This window comes from Apiospora marii, assembly GCF_038362585.1.
Source record: "Apiospora marii strain CBS 49790 chromosome Unknown utg000007l_segment0_segment0, whole genome shotgun sequence".
Lineage (NCBI taxonomy): Eukaryota > Fungi > Ascomycota > Sordariomycetes > Amphisphaeriales > Apiosporaceae > Apiospora > Apiospora marii.
The window spans coordinates 11,635-33,000 of NW_027117379.1; the positions used below are offsets into that span (position 1 = coordinate 11,635).

Consider the following 21,366-nt stretch of genomic DNA (forward strand, 5'->3'; position numbering starts at 1 on the left):
TCTTCGGCACGGATCGCCGTGGGTTAAATATTTAGACGGCAGCTCTTAAAGGAAACCAAGAAGTAGACTGTAAGAGAAGATAACAACATTCGTATTATTCCGGGGTGATATATATATATCGGCGGCTGGCTAGTGGGTTAGAGTGGGTAACGAAATAATAATAGTACATTTAGTATAAATCTACGAAATAATATATTATTTCGTGATCCTTAATAGTAAAATAATTATTATTTTATAAATATATTTAAATATATTAATATATATATTATTTTAAGGTGATATATATATATATCTTAACGGTAGGATAAAAGATTAAAGTAGTTAAAGAAATAATAATAATACATTTTATATAAATCTACGAAATAATATATTATTTCGTAATTCTTTATAGTAAAACGATTATTATTTCGTAAATATTATTCTTAAAAGATAAATATTATTTCGTAAATATATTTAAAAGAAAAATTAATATTTCGTTCCTTACTTTTAAGCGTTTTATTTCTAAAAAAGGAAAAAAGAAAATCTAAATAATGTCTACTCGCTAGCTGTCTATGTCAAATCTGGCCTGAAGTTCACCCCCCTATCTTTATTCTTCTGTATGATGTTTAATCTCATTACCTACCATGGCGTTGCTATTGGTGCTGGTTAGCGAGACGATCGGCTGTCGAGTTGAGGCATTTGCCGAGCAAATCATCGTCGTCGACTCGCCGGCTTTGGATATGGCCTTGCCATCTTACCTAGAAATGGCTCGCAACGGAAGGGAAGAGTTCACTCGGTGTATTTGAGGAAGTACATGCGCTAGAACATGTAGGGGCATCACTTGATTTGCGTACATCGCCACCTAATTGCGTCAAAATGAGACCTTGCCGATGTGCATAACAGCAAGCAGAGTGGACAACTCGTCTATGCCACATTCATGTTTCCTTGGGGTAGCTTCTTTCTTTCTCTTATACGGGACCGAATTCCAGAGATACTCATCGGCATATACAACGTTTGTAGTATTAAGTCTAACAACACAATAAGCTATGCCATCACCACCAACTAGCTTCCGGCGTCAGTGGTACATCCTTGGGAACTACAGAGTGTCTGGGAGCGGGATGAAGACAAGTTGCAATTCCCATCCCCCATGAGGCAGGCACCATGAACCGCCCCGTTGGCATTTTCGTCGCAAGATTATTTGGAAGCACAAGGCGGCAGGCAAGCAGGTCAAAGCCCCAATGCGGGAGTTGCGCCCATGCCGACTTCACCGCTACGGAGTTGTTATATTGTGTATAAGGTCGGTGTGACTGTAGATTTGCGACGTATCCCTAGCTAGTCTTCCCCGTCCCCAGTAACTAAACTCTAAATATCACAACCTTCCTTTTGACAAGTCCATCATGTCTCGGAGCTCGGTTTCGCTGACCATGGTCTCCACTGCGAGCAGGGACACGGCCAGTCCCGTCGAAGACTCGTCCTCTTTTGTGATCTCATGGGCCGGAGTGGCGAAGGATACGTTTTCGCTGCCGAACCGTTCGTTGAACATGGCAGCAACCGTATCGGGGTGCTTGTCGCGGCGGCTGCGCATGACACCGTTCTCCTCGACCCGGACGTCTCGAGTGGGATCGTACAAGTAGACTTGGAGGACATAACCATTGCGGGCAGCAGGCATCGCCTTACGTCGTACATCAACAAGCGACCATATGTCCTGAGGGGTGCCTGAGGACTTGTCGGACGCGATGGAGAAGGGTAGGAAGTACTGGTTGTGGTCGTCATTGGTGAGAACGTCAACGTCACCAGACTTGACCACGTTGGGGTCGACAACTATCCATGCATTGGGGGCGAGTATGCCGATCACTGTGACAACAGCATCTCGGTTGAGGAATTGACCGGTGACGAGGGTGGTGAGACAGGTGGCGTGGCATTGGACCTTGAACCCCTTGGCCCAACCGACCTTGAAGGGCGTGTTCATGCCTATCACAACTCCTTGTTAGCAATTAATTTCCCAGGAATAAACGGAATAAACAGGTGGAATGACAATGCATCGTCTGGTATAATAATGACTTACCGATAGAAATACGCCAAGCAGTCCAAGGAACCTTCCTGATCAAGACGTAGTCCTTTTTCTCTACGTTGACCATCTCTTGCAGGCCAAAGGGGCACCACTTGTCAACGAATGCCGGAATATTGTGCTCCAAGATGATCTCGACAGTCTCGGCCTTCCATCTGGCATCGACACCAGGATTGAATATTTGAGTCAACAACACGCCGATCTCTCGAGAGATCTCGCCAAAGATCTCGACGTGATGGGCCAAAAGACTTAGTATGTCCCGGATGGCAGTGAGGAGCGGGCGCTTGAGGGCCTTGAAGAGCCCGCCCCCACCCATGGCGGCATTGATCTCGGGAAGCGGGAGAGCAGCCACGACCCCATCGCCGTAGACGTCGGTCAACAGCGTCATGCGCCCGCCCATGTTGCGGATGCGCTTCCACTTTTCGTGCAGGGTGGGGTCGGTGATGTCGCCGTCGTGTTGCATGAACTGCTGTTGGGCAAGGAAGATGCGCCTGTTGTCCGGGTCGCCTGATCCAAGAACGCGGGTGGTGTCGGTCTCGATCTCCGCCACAATCTCGACGATGCGGGCATGAGTACGGACAGCTACCCAAAGCTTCATGATGGCGTAGACGGTGCTCTTGCTGGCCTTCTTCTCCACCTCATCGTAACAGTGGACGAGGAACTCTTCTTGGCTGGCATCCTGTGAAATGGTCTTGGCGGCCTGGCTGGGACGCAGCAGGTGGGCGACGCGGAAGATGGCAAAGATGGGATCGTAGAGGGGGAGTGAATTGAAAAGCCCCTCGGTCTTGGTATGGTAGATCATTTCGGCATGGCTCCGGTCCAAGGCCTGGAAGCGCAGGTAGTCCTCTAGATGGGGCGGCTTCGGCTGCTGAGTCTGCAAAACCATCTCGGCCACTTGACTGATCCGGGCATTGTGCTTTTCCAGAGCCTTCTTCTGCAAGCCTGCCGTTCCGAGTTCCTCAGGAGGGACGACGATCGCAACCCGTTTGGTTGGAGTGGCTGTCTTCGGGGCTGTCTTCGGAGTTGTCTTCAGGGCGCTCTTAGTCAGAGGAAGGTCCGTTTGCACGGCGATGCTCTTGTACTTTTTAGCCTTCTCCCTCTGGGCTTTCTCCTCGGCGGCCCTCTTCTTCTCAGCCCTCTTCTTGGCGGCCTATTTCCTGGTGGCCTTCTTCAGTTCGGCTTTCTCTTTCTCAGCCTTCTCCTTGTCGGCCCGTTCCTTCTCGGCCCTTTCCTTCTTGGCCTTCCTCTTCTCAGCATTTTCCTTCTTAGCCTTCTCTTTGTCGGATCTCTCCTTGTCGGTCTTGTCCTTCTCGGTATTATCCTTCAGAGTCTTGTCCTGCTCGGCCTTCTTTTGCTTGTCAGCCTCCATGCCGGCCAGTATCTGTGCCTTCTTCTGCCTGATTTCCTCGAGGACGACTTCTTTGATCTGCTTCTTCTTGGCTGCAGTATGACTGGCAAAGATCGGGGTAAAGGGCGAGGGGTCTGCAAGTGGGCCGAAAAAGTCTCATTCTGTTGAGCTCTGCCATGGGGTTGTCGTCGTTCTGATCGGAGCTGGGGCCGGCAAGCGAGACGCTGCCACCACCGAGTCGAAGCTGCGTTGGTGTTGACCTTCTGCACTGGCTTGATCGTCCAATGCAATAACATTTCCTACTTGACAAGCAACGTTAGCAAAACATCCATGCCCAAACACAGACACGGTATCTACTTACCAAGCTTTGGGGAGACCGCTTCTCTGACGGGATAATGCGAGGCGACGTGATGAGCAGGAATATACGATCGCGGGAATGCATACTAAGAACGCCTCTTATCTCAGCGAGAATCTTGACTCGAGAAGTAGTAGACAAGAAGCTCAGCAGAGCTTGACTTGCGACGGGTATTGGGTGTGGTGTTGCAAGTTCGCTGTGCTGAGTGGGGGTTGCTCGAGTCCAATTTGATTAAGGTCTTGATTGCTCAATTGCAGCAACAAAACGACTTGCGAAAAGGGTAAAAATATGTTTTGCTTATGGGTGACTGGAAAACTTCGGTTTGGCAGAATGCAAAACTGATGGCTTAAGTCAGAAAGAGGGGTGGTTGCGAAATGGGCAGCTTGAAGCTTGAAACCAGGAGGAACTGCTGCACTTACAGAGGAGCTTGAACCGATTGTAGCACATAAAGGCGATTACCTTTACCCTGTGGGTGGCATTGGACGATTACTTCACATCTACCCGAGTCTGTAAGTCAATAGCTATGAAATGAAATGATGTTATTTGGCCAACTGTATATAGAGCAAGCAAGTAAACGCAAGGAGCAAAGAGCAAAGTGACATGTCCCCTGTGAAATCATTTCCTCATGTTCTTCGACAATGAGCAAGAAACAACATATCGCATCACCGCCTCACCCGTCATTCGGCCGCGTCTAGGAAGAATCGTCGTCGTCCAGAGCGTCTTGAGAGCCTAAGATCTAGAAACATGAGAATAGCTTTTGGATTTGTATGAGATTGAACACCGTGTCGCTCATTACCGTCCGACTCAAAACCTTGAAGCGGCCGCAGGAATAAACTGTACTTTCTCTATTGATAACTCCTCTTGATTATTCCACTTACTCCAGATCAGGACACTGGAATAAACGAACACTACTGGAATAATATTGTATAGATTTGCTTATTCAAGAGGAGACTTGACCTGGCGCGATGCTGGTATGCCGGGCCCGGAGACTTGTCGTCAGTTGTTGGGCGCTCCTTGCGCGCCTGCTCAGAGCAGAAACGCAGCGCCTCGAGGCTGAATGGAGGCCCGACTTTGGTGGGATCCTCCTTGTCGTAGGCCGGGGCACCTGGTCCGGCCTTGATGTGGTGGTCTGTATGCAGAAGACGTCAGTAACATGTCAGGAAGAACAGGATCGAAGAGGCAATGATATGAGCACTTACGGGCGAAGTTCCAGGTGTGCATCTCCAGTGCCCAACCCCACCAGGCAGCCGAGATGGTCCAGGCCTCACCACGAGCCCAAAACTGTTCCGCCAACTTCTCGGAATTGGTGGCATAATTTTGGTCAACGAGCTTGGCATCCATGCCTCGTTCCTTGACCAGCTTCTGGCGGAGGGTAATCCAGCGCCATTTCGAATTGCCTTGGCGATCGATTACCTTGGCGAGCGGATCACCAAGGTCTGCCATTTTTCCCTTTTTTGGATACAGCGGGAGGAAGAAATGACAGAAACAACGACGGGAGACGAGAAAAATAACAGGCAGTGAAAAGGGAATTGAATCAATATTGCGGTTGTTGTTGATATTGGTGCTGCTGTTGGTGATGTCGTCGTTGCCGAGGGAGGAAAGGTGAAAGGTTCCAAATCGTTCAAGGCAAGCTTGCTACGTAGATAACCTCCCACCCATCAATTGTTCAGGGGTGGGGCCCGGTAGAATTCCAGCTTACAATCAAAGTACCTCTACCTTTGGCAGTATGGGCCAGTTACTTGTTGCAAAACCACAAATCATGGGGGAACATGGGGGAACTGGCTTCTATCACACTGTTTTGACGCGTAATTTCACTTGGACGACGTCCATTCTACTGGCTACAGGTTACCGCACTTTGCGTTGAGAATGCACCACAGTTCTGATATGTGTGGCATTGAACATCGTGCCGCTTGTCGGCGTCTGCTTGGTGGATTCCAATCCAAGGCCCAGCACAACACCACCATCTATTGATGTATCTACCACCATCCAGATAAAATGACAAGCTACCCCTCACTGCCCCTCCATTTCGTAGCTGATGGGTAGAAGCCTAGGTAGTACCTTGAACCTTTGAATATCCAATTTAGCCAACACATACAGACAGAATGCAATGATGCAACACATCTCACAACCCCAACACAGCTAGCTAAACCAAACCTTTAGGGGGTGTTTTCTCTAGGCCTGCCTATCTCTGCCAGTAGTTAGAATTAATAGCTTTCGTACCTAGGCAGTAAAATGAACATGAACCTGTGCTTTCGGTTTGGTTATTTGCAGTCCCCCAGTGAGGTCCAAGTGAAGCGCTCCCCTAATCCCACAATTGGTGGGGCCACTGTTTGCGCGCGCGTGTGCCCACCTACCTTTTGATTGATGTGCCAGCTCTGCACCTTGTTTCTTTTCCTCTCCAGAAACAACATCGAGGACTACATGGTGAATCGAAACGCCAGCCAATCCAATCCTATTCGATAAACTCTTTTCACCATCACAGTTCTTCTGCTGCCGCTACCAAACTCACAAAAAACAATCGTCGACATCTTCTCTTCAAGATGTCTGGCAGTGGCGGCGATGGTGGCCAAGGAAAAGACTCGAAGTCGAGCTTTTCCTTGGACAGCAATATCGCTGCCAAGAACAAGGAGGGTCGCGGCGCGTCCAAGCGGCGCCGGGATGAGGAGTCGTTGAACGACAACTCGTCTCGGGCCGAGGGCGCAAAGCGACCCATGATTGAATCCGTGAGTGCCTCTTCTGTCGTCAAGTTCAAGGGCCGCACCTTCAACCCCGACGACCCGGACAAGAAGAACTGGCAGGTCATCGGCCCCCAGAAGACTTTTGGTGAAGTCGAGGGTGCCAACCTCTTTACGGAGGCTTGCCGCCAGCATGCCGAGCGCCATGCTGCCAAACACGGTGGCCGATGGGACAAGGGCCCCATCGGTTTCGAGTTTTGGCACATTCCCGCCAAGTCCGTGAAGAAGACCGGACAGCTGGCCCGGGAATTCAAGCAGCAGCACCAGGCATCGGCCGCCTCTGGTTATCGATTCGATAGCCAGGGTGTGGACCGCAGCCGGGACTCTGGCCGGTCCTCGCGCCATGGCAACTCCAACGCTCGTCGTGGCCGCGGTGGTGGTCGTGGTGGTGGTCGGCGCCAGAACAAGCGCCCTCAGATGACCCACGAGCAGTTGGACCAGGAGATGGCCGACTACTGGAGCAGTGTCACCGCGCCGACTACAGAGGGGCCGGTCACCCAAGAATCGATCGATGACGAGATGAATTAGATTTCTGTCATCATCGTGTTGTTGGTTTGGGTTCTCAAAAAGTGTTCCGCCACTTCCTCTCAGGCCAGCCCTCCTGCAGGGGGTTGGCCACTTGGGAGTTTAGATAGACAGATTGTTTTGCTTTTTTGATCAAATGACAATCGATTTCTTTCTCTGTATTATGACTCGTGACTGCTGTGCTGTATGTGGTGCCACGACACTCGAGCCTTTCCGTAGGTGCCTTTTTCCCATACTAGATAGATGTAAGGCCCGTTTCAACTCCCGTGGTGCGCCGACATATGTGACGATGTGCGGCTACTTGGGAGTCTGAAACGATGCATCGCCTGCAACGGTGACACAGACGCCTAGTCAATCACTTTGCCATATTGCCCTGCAGTGTATCTTGCTAAAGCAGTGCATGTTGCACACGCTTTTTCTTTCTATAGATCTCTACCTAGGAGGTAGGCCTCCAAAGTCTCGGATGGGGCCGAATGTCAAATACATACATGTCGTGCTGTGTGCATACTGGGCCAGCATCTGTGTCGTTGGGATTGAGATGAGCTAATTTCATCCGAGTAATTATTTGCCAAGAACGCCAAGCATGCCGCCATGGCGGCTAGCCGTGCTTGCGCTGATGGAAGCCCGTGCCCATGATGTCATAACCCCTGCGAGTGTTGATCAATCGAAGAACATACCTGTCAACCCCGTCTGTGTCTTCACCTCTGACCTCGTGCGGAGCCATTGCCATGGATATCTGTCAAGTCTCAAGAAGAAGAAAACGACGCGCTGAAGAGTATTGTGCCGCGTCCATCTCGGCTCCGGGCCCAGCTCCGATTCTGCAGCTGACTCTTCTGCTTCTATATCGGAAACCCCTGCCTCGATTTAGCTACTTGCTCATTGTGGACGGCCTACATGGGCACAATGTTCAACGTTGCAGGATCAAGAAATATGGAAACACACTAGTTCTATGAGCTAAAGACACGGGCTACCTACTTTGGTCTACGACAGCATCAATGGCCGCGCCTCGCACCCGGCAAGTGAGCGCATGAAAGCCGGCCACACCCCACATGATCTGGTGGCACCTCTGCCCACCATGATGTCGGCACTCGCCTTCACCATTGTCCGGGATGGCGCAAAAGGGGTCGTCGCCTCCTCTGGCCACCACCGACTCCATGTAGAACCACTTGGCGCGCTCTGCGGCCTGGTGGAAGACGTGGAAATGCTCGGTGCCCTTGTAGTGCTGCAGGCACTGCACGTACATCTCGAGCGCCGCCGCGATCGGCCGGATCGACTCGTCTGCCGCCGTGGGACGGTGGGACGACACAGACACGGAGGCGTTTCGCATCTCGCGATGCCACTGCTTGTCCTCTTCGGTCTCCCTGGCAGCATCGATAACTGCCCAACCATCGTCATCGCCGCCGCCGCCGCCGCCGCTGTCTGGGGCCGGGGCTGGAGCCGCCTTGTTGCGGATGGTCTCGGTCCCTTCCGTTGAGGCGTTGTCTCGACTGTCAGGTAAGTCTTTACCAAAAAGCTTCACCACCCATGGTACTGACACTTTTCGTAGATACTTGTTTCCTGCTCGACACCACCACCGGGCACTGCTATATGAAATATATTCATTTAATTATAAAGTAATCTATCATAAAAATACAGCTTTCCGTAGAACTGCTTCTTATTACCAGGCAAGATTGAAATGTTAGTATTCCACGAACCGGTCCGGCGGAGAGCTAGATGCATGTTCCGTAGGAGGGTGTGGATTCATTAGCATTGGAAGATATCCAGGGGTCCGCTTGTGGGAGGATGGCGGGTGATGCTCGAGTTCATGGGCAAACAACGACAATTGCAAGAATATGAATTGATCGAGGGATGAGAGGATGAAGGCCTGCCTGTAATTCGGAGAACCCACGTTGTCTTGGCAAAGCAGAACCTGCCCCTATGGCGAAATATCTCATTCTCCCTTCCAAGTCCATGCTTGCTATTCGTCTTCCAAGCCTCGAGGTCACCAGCTCGTATCCGCTCATTGAAGTCAGATGGCGATAGACACCAATTGCTGATAGACACCAATTGCTATCTGTCGAGCTACCGCCAGCTCGCCCTGGTCACCCTTTGTACCATATGGAGCAAGGACGTCTCTCCCTCTCCAGTAGCAATGCAAGCGATATAATCTTCATTTTGACATGGGCATTATTGCCTACTGCACATGCTACATGGTTTCAATGGCACACTAGGTGTCATCACGAGAAGGATATGACAATCGGTCCCACTGGTATTCCATTCACGACCTCTACAGTACTGTATGAGACACCCTTGCGTTCACCTCACCAGGCATTCCTCAAGCCCATGGTGGGCAGCCAACTGTCTGTGAGCCAACGTTTGGCAAATGGTGCCCATCGTGAGCCAAATTCTTTGCCCAAATTGTGCATCATCCACCCCAATTCCACCACTCAGTCCCTGTAGCTCATGGACCTCCTCGAGCGATCCTTCGTAGTGTCGGGATCGTTGTCGTCGTCTTCGGTGTCCTATTCGTCGACGTCTTCCTCCTCTTCTAAGTCGGCATCGTAGTCTTCGTCCCCGTCACCGTCCTGTAGCGGCACATCTGCGTCTGCGCAGAGGCGATACACGTCGAAGGCCGGATGGGTCCGCGGGACGAGCTCGACGGTGGGCGCGAAGGGGTAGATGGGGGCTGGGACGTAGTACAGCATGTACTCGCCCTCGTCGGGGTCACCGATCCGCCATTCGTCGTCCTCCAGGTAGGCCAGGTCCTCGTCGACGCGGATCTGCTCTCCGTCGCGGCCGTACATCCGTAGCACGTCGCCCTTTCCGTCCTTGCGGCCGAAGTGCACGACGGCGGCCAGGACCAGCTTCTCCGTGCCAATCAAGAAGCCCACCTTGCCGTTGGGCCGGTTCTCGCTGCGGTAGGTGGGGAGCTCGAGCGTCTTGAGCTGCGCAAACGTCTTGCGGGGGTCCCCAGGGCCGGGCGTGTACCACACCCGCACGACCGCCATGTGGTTGGTAAAGGTGATGAATTCATGCCGGCCCTGACGCAAATACCCGACTTTGGGCTGGAGAATGGTCGCCAGTTCCGACTTGCCGTCCCATTTGGTCAGACTGTCGAGACTGAGCTCGTCGCGGTACTGGCCGCTCGCCTCGACTCTTTTGAAGGAGGGGTCGCCCGACTGGCTGTAGTAGTGAAAGGGGCCGGTGAAGAGGAAGGGGGGCCGCCCCCAGAAGGCCTTCTGCATGAGGGGGCTCTCCATGACGGTCCGGAACCCGAGGTCGGCGACGCGGTCGACCTGCAGCGACTTGGCCATCTGCCTGGCGGCGCACCAGCGGAGGAGGGACTGCGCCTGCCGGGCCATCTCGCCCGAGGCCTCCAGGTAGTTCGTGAACATGAGCTGCACCAGGAGGCAGTTCTTCTCGTGGTCGGCCACCTGCCGCAGCTCGGGGTCGGGGGAGTCGGGGTCCGGGTACTGGCGGAAGTTGGGGTGGACGTAGGCCAGGAGGTAGCGGCCCAGCACGATGCTCAGGTCGATGGCGCGCATGTCCTCGTCCACTGGCTCGTTGCTCTCGTTTTCGGACGCCTGTTCCCTCACCACGCCGGCACTGTACTTTGCTGGGTGGGAGCGCAGCAACAAGTGGTCCTGCCTCGGGATATCCTTGTCGCGGATGTCGGGAAGGTGCTGCAGGGCTTCGGCGATCGCCCTGCTCTCGGCTACATCGCTCCACAGGTCGATCTTCTCTGTTGCCGACATTTTTGGTGGTGATGGGATGGAATGAGATGACATGATTGGGAATGGCTTTCTGATGGCGCTTCTGATGGTAAAGTGCTGTTATTTGATCGGGATCGAAGGATCGATTGACTCGACTTGTGGAAAACAACAGAGTCTCGGGTGTGGGGGTTTGCGTTCGAGGGCAGAATGGTGTGAATCAGCGACGTCGAGGAGTTTGGTTTGGCATCCAATTGATTCGGTGGGGGACTGGCAGGACAAGACCTCTAATTTTGGAGCACTGCTATCACCCGCAGGGCAACATTCCAATGTACGTACTGGCTATGTACGTACTGGCTACATGTACTGACTGGCATTGACTGGCACCCACTGGCATTTGCTGGCATTCATTCAGCCGCAATCACTGATTAGTGGCACCCAGTGGCATCCGCTGGCAATCGCTGCTGGCATCCATAATGACTGGCACTTACTGCCAGCATTCAATTCCATTCAATGTTGTATGTATGCAATCAACTGCGGCATTCAATGCAGACCCAGCCCATAAATTGATGATCGGTTCCCCGCTTTGGCGCTTCCCAATCGTGACACCCTTGACATAATGGACATGAAGAACAAGGAAAAGGAGCCTGGTGCTCTGGTCCATACCCGCAACATCGCCATCGTCGGGGCCAAGAACATGGAAGCCGGCAGGCGGGAGCTCATGCTCCCTCCAAGCCCGTGACATTGAGATACCGCAAACGACGGCCTGGATCTCCTATGTCATGCTGCTACCGCTTATAAATTGGCAACAAGCTCCCATCTTGGCCCTTCTGAACCATGCCACCCTTGCCGCAATCGAGACCAAGAGCAAGGCAAACGACAGCCCCTCGCGAGATGTCCATCTGCCTACATCAAACGGTTTCTCGGAAGACCAAACCGAAGAACCTCTTCATGGCATGAACAGGAGACAGCCACAAACCCCAAGCATGTCTACTTCCTACATGATGTAGCTTTACCAAGTCACGGCAAGGGAGTCCAAACCCCTCTTTGGAGACACTTGTTCGGTAGCTCGAGTCAAGGTGTCAGTTATAAGGGTCACCATGTCCGCTTCTTACGAGATGGTGTTGCAGAGGGCGAGTTCGGTTAATGTATTAGCCTTGGGGTCAAGGGGATCGACCGTATCGTCACAGGTGTTGGCTATGACGTTCCTCGTGTGTCACGGCACTCATTGTTATCAATCATCACCTTGTTCGCTTTTCCCCGAACGCCAGTGATAAGGCCTCTGCTGATAAGAATGCCAGCCCCCGGCCCGAGCATGATAACAAGGCTTCTGCTGATAAGAAGGCCAATTTCCTCCTGGAGCCCTCTCCATTGTGACGTCTACCTGTCATCCCACCAAAGCCTCTGCTGACAAGACACCTGGCCCCCTGGTCGAGCATGATTCGACACGTCGGTTCCACTGAGACTTCCACCTGTTATACAAGGTACTGCCCGCCTCGTCCATGACCGAATCACCTTGGGCGAAGCGGGCTTCGTCTCACTCCCACGTCGTCAATCGCGATACCCACCGGGGCATCTATGAAGTAAACTGCAAACCCAAGAGCACCGGCTCTGTCGAAAAGAGCGCCATTGATCCCGGTAGGCTGCTCGAGCACCATCTCCAGAGGAACTATTGTTTTGCCTACCTCGCCACCATTCAAGCTGCCCTCATCTTCATGTTCTCGACATGGCTCGGGACCTGTGCATCCACACTGGCGCCGCTGTGGCCAAACGAACAACACCTACACTCTTCCCAAGTGTCCCGAAACTCATCTGATGGCGAGCAATACAGTGTCAGGCGAAGTGTTTCCTCTGCCGGTAGTTTCTGATGGCATACTTGTCGCCCTGGTCTTAGGCATCCACAGTCATCTATCATACAACTTTTTGCTGTCTACATATCGCCAATCATGACCATCGTGCTGCCGGTCGATCCCTACGTGGCACCGCAGTTCGTGTTCCCGGAATGACCTTCTTGCTTCTCTACCACGAGAATCTGCCATCGACTGGAGTATGTACATCAGAGTCACCTTTCGTTTTGAACAGACACTCGGCTACATCTTCGTTGCTTCTTGGGCTGTGAGCGCGGTATTAGATGCTTCCGCATGGCCTTCAGGCGTGCTACCTGTGGGTGCATCCAATTCTGTGCAAACGCACCTATGTCAAGTTTTTCGTATTTCGCAAACTGGGGGTGCAAAAACTTGGAAAATGAAAAATTGTCAAACCGGCCTTATTGAACATACGTTGGACGTATAAGACTTTTGAGGCTTGCAGGTGGTTTCTTCAGATTTTCTCTGCGTTTTGTGGCTGCTGATATATGACCTATCGCAGCATCACCAGATTTCCTCAACTGACACTCGGCTATATCTCGCTTGCTACGCTACCTACGAGAACAACACTGGTACCTTCTGAGAGCGCTTGAAATATACAACCCCGAGATTCATTTTATCAGCTTCTATCGTCATTTGAGACGCAGCACTCAATCATGGCCAATGAAAAAAACAGGATGCTCCGATCTCATTCAACCGACTCCCTCTTGGCAACCAATTATCTCAATGCAGTATTTGACGTCAGGCTGTCGACTCAGAGACCGTATTCCATGTAACAGCTGGTCCGTACGTTGACTCATTGTAAAGATACGGCCATTTCTACCTACAGTATTTGACGTCAAGCACTCGACGTATCCAGAGCGACGAGCATCCAAGGCAAGGACATGATAGAGGTATAATATCTATCACAGATATGGACTGTCTCTCGACGGGCAACGAGACCGGGGACCTGGATTAGAAGCGGTGAAACGGGCGATGATTTGGTGGTCATGGTGGGCAGGAACAACAGTTGCAAGGATGGGTTGATGGGAGGTGAGCAACGCTCATGGTGGCGCAGGAACGGATGGAAGATGCGAGGCATGGCTTTTGCGGCAACTGGGAGAGCCTAGGGGAAGCCTCACCGATTTGGCCTGAGAAAGCAGGACTGCTCATCATGCTGCTCCTATGACGAAAAGACATCTAAGCCTTTTCCTTTTCCAGGCCCGGCAATGCGAAACTTGCTGCTTCCTGAGACTGGCTGATCAGATGCGCCGACACAAGTGAGTTAATCTCATCTGCTCATTGACGTCGATGGCGACAGGGCCAGGCTTCTACATGTCACGGTGCATAAGAAGCAAATTGTATGTAGATAGGTTGTCATCATTCCCATTCATAGTAACCCCTGCGATATCGCCCATGACATGTCCTACTATAGCCACCGCTAAATCAGTCGCCCCGCCACACGACCTTGCCGCCGCCCCTCCGCAGCTCGGTCTCCGTCGCCAGCCGCATCTGCAGACACGACGCGTGTGGGTGCGCCGGACACGTGGGGACGCCGCCGTACGCTGGCTCCTGGACCACGGCGCCGGTGAAGCGCGGGCCGTGCGCTGCCAGCTGCGTGAAGCAGTACCAGACGCGCTTGGGCGGCTCCGCGAAGAGTCGAAACACGTTCTCCCGCGCCACGGGGTCCGCCATCGCCTCCACGACGGCCCGGAAAATGTGCTTCTGCTTCGTCTGCAGCGCCGCAATCTCGAGCGGCCGCAGGTGATGCGCAACCGTACACAGGCTGTTCATGAGCTGGTTCCATTCGAGGCCGCTGTTGTCCACGGGCCGCGTGCCGGCGTCGATCCTCCGCCGCTTGCTCGGCTGTTTCGAGCCCCATGATGCCCTGGGGATCGAAGATGCTGGCTTGGACGTTCCTGCCGTGGAAGGTCCTGGGAGCCCCGGCGTCCCAGACGACGGCGTCGACGTCGAGGCCCCGGACGACTTGGGCGGTGCCTGAGACTTGAGGCGCCTCAGCAAATCGTCGTTCACACGCCTCAGCTCCCCGACATGCTGGTACGCGTCGCTCAGCTCCGCCTCCTTCCTCTCCATGGCATCGGCCAGCTCGTCGATATCGACGGCGGTCTCGGCCTCCATGTTGCGCCTCAGCTTCAGCTCCTCGCGGAGCTCCTCCTCCAGCCGCTGCCGTTGTTGACGCTGGAACTCATGAAGCTGCTGCAGTTGGCTACGGCCATGGCGGGCGTCTTCGCGTCGGCGGCGGGCGTCGGTGTTGACGGGCATGGTGTTGGGGTTGCCTCGGTCCCGGAAACTAGCGCTACTTCCTCCATCGCGAAAGTTGTTGTTGCTCCGCAGCGACTCCGGGTTGCCGTTGCCGTTGCCCGAGGATCGGCCATTGTCCCGGTCGTTCATCTCTCGACCCGTTTGCTCGGGCGGGGGCGGGACAATGGGGATGAGCTGGTCGTTGCCCTCGTAGGCGTCCGGCTCATCGAATCGGTAACCAGTTGCGGCCATCGCCTGCTGGGCTTCCTTGAACTCCCGGGCCAGCTTCTCGGGTCTCTGTCGGGGCTTCTCCGGAACGTCGAAGAAGTTGTAACCGATGCGAGTCTTGTCAAACCGGCCACCGTGGCTGGCGGCATGTCTCGCGGCATAGCGGGCGGCAGCGTCCGTAACCTCCGTGAGAAATGCGCCAATCTCGCCTCCGCCAAAGGCCTTCTGGGCACCTTCGACGTGCCTGTTGGTTTTGCCCAAGTCGTCGAGGCTGAAAACGGGCAAAGGCTCCTCATCCCAGCGTCGCTTGACCGCGCCGCGACGCTTCTTCTTTTCCTTGTCGGCAGCGATGATGGCGTCCAAGGTCAAGCTCAGCTTCGAGTCTTTTTCTTGGTCACCATCGCCACCGCTGTTGTTGTCGTTGGTGTTGGCGCTAGCAGACATCTTGAAGGTTTGGAGAAGAAGATGTCGACGGTGTTTTTGTTGGTTAGGTAGCGGCAGCCGGGAACTGTTGCAGCGAAACAGGTTGATCGAGTAAGCTTGGCCGACCTTTCGACCTTACTTGGTTGGTTTCGGTATCGCTCCTGGAAAAAGAATGAACAAGATGCTAGACAGCTTGGCACATCAATCAAAGATGGGTGGCCACACATACACACACGCGAGCGCAATTGAACAGTTGCGGGTGTGTATCAATTGGACTAGCTAAACTGTTGGCTTCCTTGATCTGCCCAAGTGACCTGATGCTTTTTTGAACACAAAAATACAGGAAGGGCTATGGGATGCGCACACCTGCAAATTTCATGCGGCACACTAGAAGTTGGGAGGTGTGTCGCAATAGTGCAAGTCGTCGGCTTGTATGCATCAACTGGCTTGGGTGTTCAGAGCTTCAGGCTGCCACTTAAGCTTCCCATCAGCTAGCTACCAATTGGAGGGGCAGTGAGGGGTAGCTTGACATTTAATTATAGGTGATGGTAGATACATGGTGGTGCTGTGCTGGGCCTTGGATGGGAATCCACCAAACATGCCCCCCGCGAGAATAAACCGGTCGAGTCTCCTTCTGAATCTTTGCTGCCTTTTACTCTACTTGACTTCCTACCTACTGGCAGTAGTTTCAGCATGTTTGCCTTCCCACTGAGGTATCCACTAATCCATCTATTGAACTACTTTCTTGGCTACCTTTGCTTACTCACTCGCGAGACGGAGCTTATCATGCTGCGTCAGTTTGGGGGGAATCGATTTTTGAGTATGTCGTCGCCCATCGTGACATATACCGGGTCGCCAGGCTTCGAAGGCGAATAGCTCGATGAATATTGCTCCTCTCGAGCTGGGGCTTGTTTGTGCTTGGTCCTGAGACAAACCTTATCATGCTGCATCACTTTGGGGCGTATCGAAAACTGTTGTTTTTGGGCATGTCGTCGCCCTCGCCTGATAAATAGGCACTAAGAAGAAAATAGTGTAGACCCCAAACCCCTGTGTATTCATGTGTCAACTCTGCTTTGCTTCAGTTTGGGTGCCTCTCCGGCTAGAAGTCGTCATCACGGGTATCGAAAGTACCAGCACATCATCTTATTGAAGGGTGTTGACCTCGGGGCGGTACACCGAAAGTTTCTGAAGCATTGACGATGTCAGTCCGCCAAGTTGCCTAAACAGGCAAGTGTTTGTTAGATTGAACCAACCAGCGGGCGACCGTGCCAGTCCCCCGCCAATTCACCAGCTACCCGACTCATCGTTTGCAGGACTCCACGTTATTGAGGGCGATCCTTTGGCTGCGTAGTTTCATTCGGCAGAGGCCATCCTTGGCCATAATGTTTGCTCCTAGCCACCATCCTTTGCTCCAGGGCTGAACATGGAGGAAACTCCTAATTCAAGTGGTTTCTGTCAAGACTGAGCCCGTGGATGACCTAAAAGCGGACATGGATGCAGTCGAGATGGCCCCATCTCTCCCAAACCAAGAATATCAAAGAGAGGAATCCTCTGATCCTTTCAGTATGGATTCAACACCGACGAAGCAAGTAGACCGTGGAGTGGACATGAATCCGCTCGAGTGGAAGCTGAAGGGGTACCATGAAGACGGTAGAGACCTTGGCTACGGGTTACGGCGATGGTAGATCTCGAGATACGACGCGGGCAGCCAATGCTTTGCACGAAGTTCTTATTAAATGAGGTCGGCACGCTTACGAGGACAAGGAGCAGCAACAACTACAATGTGCCCTTTGCACCACCTTCTCTACAACGAACCGAGGTAGCTGCACAACAAGGCCACCGCCGACCTTTACCAGACCATTGGGCAATTGACGGCGTGGGTGTCGTGGAGTTTTGAAATAAGCCAAGCTCAACCAATGGAGAGAAGAAGGCGTCTGCCAACTGCGCCAAGCAACAAAAGCAGGGGTAGTATCGCCATGCCGGTCGTTTCTTTGACCTCCTAAGGGCCAGCCCGTGGATCTAGGAGAGGAAAGCCATCAGCATTCTGAGCTCCCGATTAGGTACATAGACTGCTAAGAATAAACGCAGGCTGACAAGAATGAATGTAGACTGCCAAGAATGGACGTAGATTGCTAGAATAGACCTATACTGCTTTCATCTGAGACTTTGGCGACCCGGACGGTGATAGCTCCGTCTCAGTAGACCATTACTAGCATAGATAGCATCAACAGGCATCTCAGATAGCACAATATTCGTTGCAAGCATCCAAGACTAACGTTGGCTTCTCTACATATCGATTGGTGCCGGCTGATTGGATGTTGGACATGTAATGAAGATCGGTGTGGCGTTGAGCAGGACCTACGTTGCGGCACTTGGGGCAAACCATCAGGCCGCAGTGAGGGCAGCCAAAGTTGTTCATGCTCCGCTTCACACCGCACTTCTCGCACTTGGTCTTTCGCTGCTGGGACTACCGGAACCAACCGTCGTGCTGGGAATGAAGGCAGGCGCTGCGCTTGTCGACATCCGTGACACCGGTGAACACGGTCCGCGGCATGAGGGCGGAATGGGTACGTGTTCTCTGTAATCAGTGGTAGAGAACTTGGGCCTCGGAGCTTTTACGGTCATGTCACACCATGTCACGAGCAAGAAAGAAGCATGGAGTTGCCTCCAAAAAGATCCTGCGTATTGATCCTATATCAACAAATACCCCCACAAACCGAAAAAACAACAAACATGTCTTCATAGTATGGGTGCCGCAACGGGTCACCCCAAGACAACAAGCCCAGATCGCCTCACGTGCAGCATCTTCGTTGGTTCCGAGCGAGCCGGCTCCGGTATCACTAGGCCCCTCTTAAACGCCGCCGGTATTGGGGAGAGAAAGCTGGGGGCCGCCCAGCTCGCCACCAGCCCCTGGTCCTCGTCCTCGCCCTCGTCCTCTTCCTCTTCCTCGTCTGCGTAAAGGGGCCATCTCAAAATTATGGCATCTTGCAGAACTGATTTCGTCTATATAAAAGGGCTATCTTAAAATTATAGCGTCTTATAGAACTGGTTTCGTATAGCTGTACGTAGGAGGCAAACGAAAACAAACAGGCCAGTAATGAGAAGAATATTTTAATAGCTTTGGGGGAAGAAATGGGACAAGCTGGATGCTTCACAAGAACCCATGCCTGTAATCCACAAGGTGATGGTAAGTGGCCTCCCTTGACGACTTTCTCGGCAAAGAAGTCCTGGCGCGTCAGGGCCTCGTCGGCACTCTCATCGCGGCCTCCGCGGCTGTTGGGGTTGGATTCGACGAAGATGCCTTCCTCCATATCGTAGACTGAGACCTTGATAGTGCCGATTCGTGAGGCCTCGTGCTTGTGATTCTCGATTTCCTCCAGGGAGAACTCCTCATTAGGTACTGCAAGCCTGCAGGTGATGAAAGTGTTAGGCAAAAGTTCTCTGTCCTCCGGCTTGTTCTGGAAATGGGCGTTATTTCCCGGCACCATGTGAGTGCTCGCGGCCTGGGTTGTTCATGTCGACAGGCCGGAGCGTACCGCCGGTCTCGATCGAGTTGACGTTCTGAGGATCGGCCGACCGTACCCACCGCTGTTCAAGGCCCGCGGCTGCTGCTGCGGTTGTTGCTGGGCAAGAACCTGTCCTCCCGCCTGATCTCCTCCCGCAAGCCCGGCATCTTTTTGGTGAGGAGCGGCCGTGCCGTGACCGAGAGGCACTATGTCCTGCAGTTCCAGCTCCAGCTCCTGTCGACGATTCCGGGCGTTGGCGGCATCCAACTGCCTCGAAATGCCACACGCATCGTCAGTCGTCGTCTGAGCTCGGATGGGCCGGTCCCGTTGCTGCTCCGTGACGAAGTCCCGAAATAGACTGCGGATGTTCTCAATCACGTCTACGTGAAGGGGCCATCTTGAAATCATAGCATCTTGCAGAACTGGTTTCGTATGACAGTATGTAGGGGACAATTGGAGACAGCAGGTCTGCATGTGATCAAGTCCCGAAAATAGACCATCCTCTTGCCGTACTTGGCGAGGGTCAGCTCCTCTTCGTTGTCGCGGTTCATCCGCTCGGAGCCGGTGATGTCATCGGCCGGGGGGTTGTTCTGGTGCCTGCCGCGAGCACCATGTCCTTCCCGAGTTGCAACGGGAGTAGCAACCGACTGCTGCTCTGGTGTTCTCGATCTCGTCCGCGTGAAGGGGCCATCTTGAAATCATAGCATCTTGCAGAAATGATTTCGTATGACAGTATGTAGGGGGCAAGTGAAAGCAGCAGGCCAGCAATGAGACAAGCTGGATGCTTGACAAGAACCCAGGAGTCATGCCTGTAATCCACAAGGTGATGGTAAGTGGCCTACGGCGTTTCTGGGTATCGACATCAAGGCGCCAACAAATTCCTTGGGCTGCTTGGCCAGATGCTTGATGATACCAAATTCCAAATTGGCCCGATGAAAATCGACCATCCTCCTGCCGTACTTGGCGAGGAAGTCGATGGTCTCAACAGACACGCGGTTTAGGCACGCCAGTCGATGCTTCGTACATTTGGGGGCAATGATAGTTGTGGAGGCCAGTCGATGCTTCGTACGTTGGGGAACAAGGATAGTTGCAGATTCCAGTCGATGCTTCTGTTGCTTCTTGCTTCTGTTGCTTCTTGTTGCTGTGGGCGTATGTTATAGACCGCAAAGGCCCACGACTGGAGAGCCGGGACCCGTGTCGCAAACGAGAATCGTGTTGATCGTGATGAAGAGGGAGGAGGAGTATCGTGGCGGTTAGGGAAGGTCGGATTTTGGAGGCTGCCTTCGAGGATGGCGACAGGCTAGGGGCAAACGTAGCTGGACGAGTGCAAATCGACAGAGGAATAGAGGAGTACGAGCGTTCTTTTCCATGTCCTGTAAGCAATACATAGTCAGTGCCAAACTGGTAGAAAGAAGGAACAGAGGAAGCAAAGCAAAGATCGGCCGTGTGACGAAACGGCCCAGATCGTCCGCTGGCTAGCAGGTTTTATGAGCTCACCTCTTTGAAAAGCCATCACAGGTAATTGCGCGAATGCGAACGCGCACGCTGCCGCTCTTCGATCTTGATCTGAGGTCGGTATGTTGATGTGCTGCATTCCATCTGATTGCCAGGGAATTGGCCACTGTGCACCGCATCAATTGCCATGGATCCAGCACTGCCCAATTAGCAGTGCCTGCAGCACCTAACTAGGCCAGCAAATAAACCACCGTGTTGGATTTAGGCCACACGTGCAACTGTACTGACAACCTATCTTGTAATTATGGAATAACTAATCCAATCTCAACTGTGATATCTTCAATTCCCATTGCATCATACATCTCAATACAATGCATACATGTCAACAACAAGCACGGCGACTGCTTTCTGGGAGATGCCCTCTGCCTTCGTAGCCACCCCGATCCTCGTGATCAATTCAATCTGCTCTTCTGCCGTCCATCGTGTCTCAACTTGAATGCCCTGCCCGTGATCTGTTCCCCTCGTAGTTCGAATCATGCTCTTATTCCACCATTACTGTTGCTTGACGGCGTGCTTCCTCCTTCTGCTTGGCCCTCCTCTGCTTCCTCCTCTGCTTCCTCCTCTGCTTCCTCCTCTGCTTCCTCCTCTGCTTCCTCCTCTGCTTCCTCCTCTGCTTCCTCCTCTGCTTCCTCCTCTGCTTCCTCCTCTGCTTCCTCCTCTGCTTCCTCCTCTGCTTCCCCCTCTGCTCCCCCCCTCTTCTGCTTCTTGCCTCGATGCTCTCCATCTTGTTCTGCTAGCTCATGTGCTTCTTGCTCTGCTCTTCTACCGTTTACTCTCGTAGATATTCTCGCGAATAATCGTACTCCTTACTGTGCTTCTCGTGTTGTTTCATCTTCTTGGTATAGCAATGCTTTCGCTGCTTCCGCTGCTTCTGCTCTCGCTTCTGCTC

The 21,366-nt window shown here is 52.9% G+C and overlaps 8 protein-coding genes across 8 annotated transcripts; 3 read left to right on the forward strand and 5 right to left on the reverse strand.

Annotated features, from left to right (window-relative positions):
- Window positions 1–623: 623 nt before the first annotated feature.
- PG985_010405 (uncharacterized protein) lies at window positions 624–2,558 on the forward strand (the record flags this gene model as incomplete). Its single annotated transcript, XM_066830173.1, has 4 exons — window positions 624–777; window positions 1,371–1,691; window positions 1,734–1,965; window positions 2,318–2,558. 4 exons carry the CDS (start codon window positions 624–626, stop codon window positions 2,556–2,558), a joined length of 948 nt encoding a protein of 315 aa, XP_066680855.1.
- A 639-nt stretch (window positions 2,559–3,197) lies between these two features.
- On the reverse strand, window positions 3,198–5,193 carry PG985_010406 (uncharacterized protein; the record flags this gene model as incomplete). Its single annotated transcript, XM_066830174.1, has 4 exons — window positions 3,198–3,529; window positions 3,757–3,838; window positions 4,821–4,879; window positions 4,950–5,193. The coding sequence occupies 4 exons, from the start codon at window positions 5,191–5,193 to the stop codon at window positions 3,198–3,200; spliced, it is 717 nt and encodes a 238-aa protein (XP_066680856.1).
- A 1,097-nt stretch (window positions 5,194–6,290) lies between these two features.
- PG985_010407 (uncharacterized protein) lies at window positions 6,291–7,013 on the forward strand (the record flags this gene model as incomplete). The annotated part of the gene is made up of 1 exon (XM_066830175.1): window positions 6,291–7,013. The coding sequence occupies one exon, from the start codon at window positions 6,291–6,293 to the stop codon at window positions 7,011–7,013; it is 723 nt and encodes a 240-aa protein (XP_066680857.1).
- Window positions 7,014–7,977: 964 nt separating this feature from the next.
- PG985_010408 (uncharacterized protein) lies at window positions 7,978–8,729 on the reverse strand (the record flags this gene model as incomplete). The annotated part of the gene is made up of 2 exons (XM_066830176.1): window positions 7,978–8,510; window positions 8,705–8,729. The coding sequence occupies 2 exons, from the start codon at window positions 8,727–8,729 to the stop codon at window positions 7,978–7,980; spliced, it is 558 nt and encodes a 185-aa protein (XP_066680858.1).
- A 782-nt stretch (window positions 8,730–9,511) lies between these two features.
- On the reverse strand, window positions 9,512–10,744 carry PG985_010409 (uncharacterized protein; the record flags this gene model as incomplete). Its single annotated transcript, XM_066830177.1, has 1 exon — window positions 9,512–10,744. The coding sequence occupies one exon, from the start codon at window positions 10,742–10,744 to the stop codon at window positions 9,512–9,514; it is 1,233 nt and encodes a 410-aa protein (XP_066680859.1).
- A 3,245-nt stretch (window positions 10,745–13,989) lies between these two features.
- PG985_010410 (uncharacterized protein) lies at window positions 13,990–15,477 on the reverse strand (the record flags this gene model as incomplete). The annotated part of the gene is made up of 1 exon (XM_066830178.1): window positions 13,990–15,477. One exon carries the CDS (start codon window positions 15,475–15,477, stop codon window positions 13,990–13,992), a length of 1,488 nt encoding a protein of 495 aa, XP_066680860.1.
- Window positions 15,478–18,219: 2,742 nt separating this feature from the next.
- Window positions 18,220–19,370, reverse strand: PG985_010411 (uncharacterized protein; the record flags this gene model as incomplete). The annotated part of the gene is made up of 3 exons (XM_066830179.1): window positions 18,220–18,407; window positions 18,635–18,864; window positions 19,039–19,370. The coding sequence occupies 3 exons, from the start codon at window positions 19,368–19,370 to the stop codon at window positions 18,220–18,222; spliced, it is 750 nt and encodes a 249-aa protein (XP_066680861.1).
- A 1,582-nt stretch (window positions 19,371–20,952) lies between these two features.
- PG985_010412 (uncharacterized protein) lies at window positions 20,953–21,258 on the forward strand (the record flags this gene model as incomplete). The annotated part of the gene is made up of 1 exon (XM_066830180.1): window positions 20,953–21,258. The coding sequence occupies one exon, from the start codon at window positions 20,953–20,955 to the stop codon at window positions 21,256–21,258; it is 306 nt and encodes a 101-aa protein (XP_066680862.1).
- Window positions 21,259–21,366: the final 108 nt, after the last annotated feature.